The 3489-nt window shown below is 33.2% G+C and overlaps 1 protein-coding gene across 1 annotated transcript; it reads left to right on the forward strand.

The window, feature by feature from the left end:
* The first annotated feature begins 349 nt into the window (after positions 1-349).
* LOC118025434 (NKG2-A/NKG2-B type II integral membrane protein-like) lies at positions 350-2271 on the forward strand. The gene is given in 4 exon segments (XM_035027840.1): positions 350-535; positions 910-1015; positions 2077-2132; positions 2134-2271. Coding segments are annotated over 4 exon segments (486 nt in total).
* The last annotated feature ends 1218 nt before the right edge of the window (positions 2272-3489 follow it).

Consider the following 3489-nt stretch of genomic DNA (forward strand, 5'->3'; position numbering starts at 1 on the left):
TAACCCATCGCCCTCCCGCCCCAGAACACTCAGTTTTTTTCTCAGAGTCCGTACTCTGGTTCATCTCCCCCTCTGATTTCCCCCTTAATTTTTCCCTTCCTACTATCTTTTTTTTTTAACATATAATGTATTATTTTAAAACAACTTATTCTATCATGAAACACTTCTTTAAAGCTCTAAGGAAACTAGTACCAGATTTTACATGTTCAACAGCAAATGAATACTATCACTCACCACACACTCCACCCAGTGTGACTGTCCTAGCAATCTTGTTATTGCATATTCTATTCATCAAGTCCTTCAGTACAGTTCCATTCAGCACTGTGTCTGATACTACACAGCTGCAGAGATGAATAACCAAGGAGTTACCTATGCAGAACTCAATCAGGTTAAGGGCTCAAAAAGACATCAAATGAAAGCTAAGGGCACTAAAAGTTCCATTTCAGTAACTGAACAGGAAATAACCTATGCAGAATTAAATCTTCAAAATGCTTCTCAGGATCTTCAAGGGAAGGACAAAAACTCTCACTGTAAAGGTAAAACATTTAATACACACACAGTATAAGCTGTATTATGATGTTTAGTTGGGGTGCGGGGGTGTAGGGAATGAGTAGGGAATGATCTCCCATATTTTTTATTTGTGATGATATAGAGAGTGGAGTAGAAGTACGGTATTGTAATTGAAATCTGAGGACTAACTGTTCAGGCATTGTTGTAATTCATCTTTACCATCTCATGGGGTAATATATTTACTCCAAATGTAATGATATATTCTGAGAGAAGATTACAATGGTAGATAGGGGTTTGGGTTCCAAATTTTTATATGTGACTCTCTGAGCATCCTTGGTTCTCTTGTATGTGAATTTCTTAAAGAATTATTTCTGCCCATCCTTTCTCAGCATTTTCATTTCTCTTCCTACTATTTATTCATGTCCAGGGAAGCTCATTGCTGGGATCCTGGGAATCATCTGCCTTGTCTTGATGTCCACTGTGGTCACAATAGCTGTTATTCCCTGTAAGTAAGTGTTTGAATGACTACAAAGGAATTTTTCACTTTAATGATCAGTGCCTCGAAATATTGCATAACATTATGGAATTGTATTATCTCATTTTGCTCTAACTTTGGAATGGTTATTTTAAATTTGTCACATTAGAAATAACAATAATGTAGAGAGTATTACAAATATGTTCAGATTTCATGACTCAAAGAGAAGTTATAGCAGAGACCTTATTGAGAAATACACAAGTTAATTCTTGAGATTGTGTAAACCAAATACTGTAAGAAGTGGTGAGGTTTGATTCTTTAGGCTTTTGAAACATTTTCCCCCACACATTCATTACTTCATTAATTACTTACTGGTAAAATCAACTTTATTACAGAATTTTTCATTCTAAAGACACCAAATTTCAAACTAAGAAACTCAAATCATTATGATTTATTTAGTTTAATATTAAGTTTGTATGAAGATTGTTTTAATTTTTCTAGTTACTGAAGGACTGGAGCAGAACCAAACGTCCCTGGAAACAAGGATCCCAAAAGGTACATAATTTTCAAAATTTGATATTAGTATAGTTTCTATTTTATCTCTCTCTTAGACTAGGAAAAGATGATAATAGATTCTTCTGGGGAAAATAAATTAGAAAATCATGTAATAAACTTTCAGAAATAATGATTATAGGAGAGTGCTACTTCTAATGTAACAATCTGAAGAAATACTCATTTAAATCCCCATATCCATTATTACCAATTGCCTCAAATTGCCTCCTGCTATAACATGATAAGAGATAAATCATTTTACTATTCTAAAATAGTGGTTTTGTTCAGTGACTCTCAGGACATGTAGAGATGGATATTCTTGTGTGTTTGCTTTATATGAACACATAAATTAGGGAATGATAGGCTGACCATTCTCTGATGAGTGTGTGTAAGCATACTTTGTTCTATTTGTACCATCCTGTGAGTGTACATGGATATGTTATGCACACATATGTGTATACATATGTGAGTATGTAAATTTATTTGAATTTGTTAATATTCAAGGTACTTTTGGATGATATCTCATAATCTTTCTTTAGTTTATCACTGTGGCCATTGTCCAAAAGAGTGGTTTACATACTCCAACAATTGCTATTAACATTAACACTGAAAGAAAATCATGGAATGAGAGTTTGACGTCCTGTGCTTCTAACAACTCTAACCGGCTCTATGTAGATAAAGAGGACATGGTAAGATTTCAAATGTTTCCAGTCCTTGTCATATTTTGGATATGAGCTCTTTTCTGAGTTTATAAGATGCAAATAGATTTTTGACTCTGTGACTTGCATTTTTACTCTGAAATTGGAGTCTTTTAATGAGAAAATTTATTAATGTTACTCTAGTCCAATTCATCATTTTGGTGATTGCTTTGGACTTTTTCAGAAGTTTGTCAAAGTACATGAATATAATTTCCTATGTTACTCTCTAGGATTTATCTATTTTTCTTTATTTCTTTATTTTTTAACTCTTAAATAGAATTTATGACCCCTTGGGAATTTATTTTTTGTGATGCTCTGTTTGTGATGCTTTCAGATAAAATTAAAGGTTACACTTTTTTACATCATCACCTAATTGATGGAGTATAATTTATACCAAAGTAGATCTTTTCTTTATAAATAACTTTATATATATAAACATATATATATGTCATATGTGCTCTAATCTGCTTTATATAAATAATATAGATATTAGATATCTTTATATAGATAATCATATACACATATATCACAGTCTACAGTCTATCACAACCACAGCACTTTAAGTAAAATATAGAGCCTTATCTTCCTTTACTGTGTCCTACTTATAATTTTCCTAAATATTTCTCTCCTTACATTGAGAATCACATGGATGTTAAAATTTGGCTTCAACTGATAATTTTGCTTCAACTATCAAACAATTTAGACAACACAAGAGGTGAAACAAATTCCATTAGACCTAATGATAGTTTTATTCTTTCTTTTGTTCTCTTTCTTCCTGATGATCCAAGATTCCTTCTTTTATCTTTTACTTTCTGTTTAGATAGTTCCCTTTAGCAGTTCTTTCAAAGTGGGTTTCATAATTTTCATAGTTTTCCTTTATCACAGAATGTCTTGATTTCTCCTGCATTCCTGAGTGATATTTTTGTTGGATAATAGTCAATGGTTTTTTTTTTTTTAATTCTTATGTTAATCCCCATACATTACATCATTAGTTTTAGATGAAGTGTTCCATGAGTCATTGTTTGTGCATAACACCCAGTGCTCCATGCAGAATGTGCCCTCCTCAACACCCACCACCAGGCTAACCCATCCTCCCACCCCCCCTCCCCTCTAGAACCCTCAGTTTGCTTTTCAGAGTCCATCGTCTCTCATGGTTCGTCTATCCCTCCGATTTCCCCCACTTCATTCTTCCCCTCCCGCTACCTTCTTCTTCTTTTTTTTCTTAACATATATTGCATTATTTGTTTCAGAGGT

The sequence above is a fragment of the Mirounga leonina genome, unplaced genomic scaffold (genome assembly GCF_011800145.1).
Source record: "Mirounga leonina isolate KUSES-001 unplaced genomic scaffold, KU_Mleo_1.0 Mir_201, whole genome shotgun sequence".
Lineage (NCBI taxonomy): Eukaryota > Metazoa > Chordata > Mammalia > Carnivora > Phocidae > Mirounga > Mirounga leonina.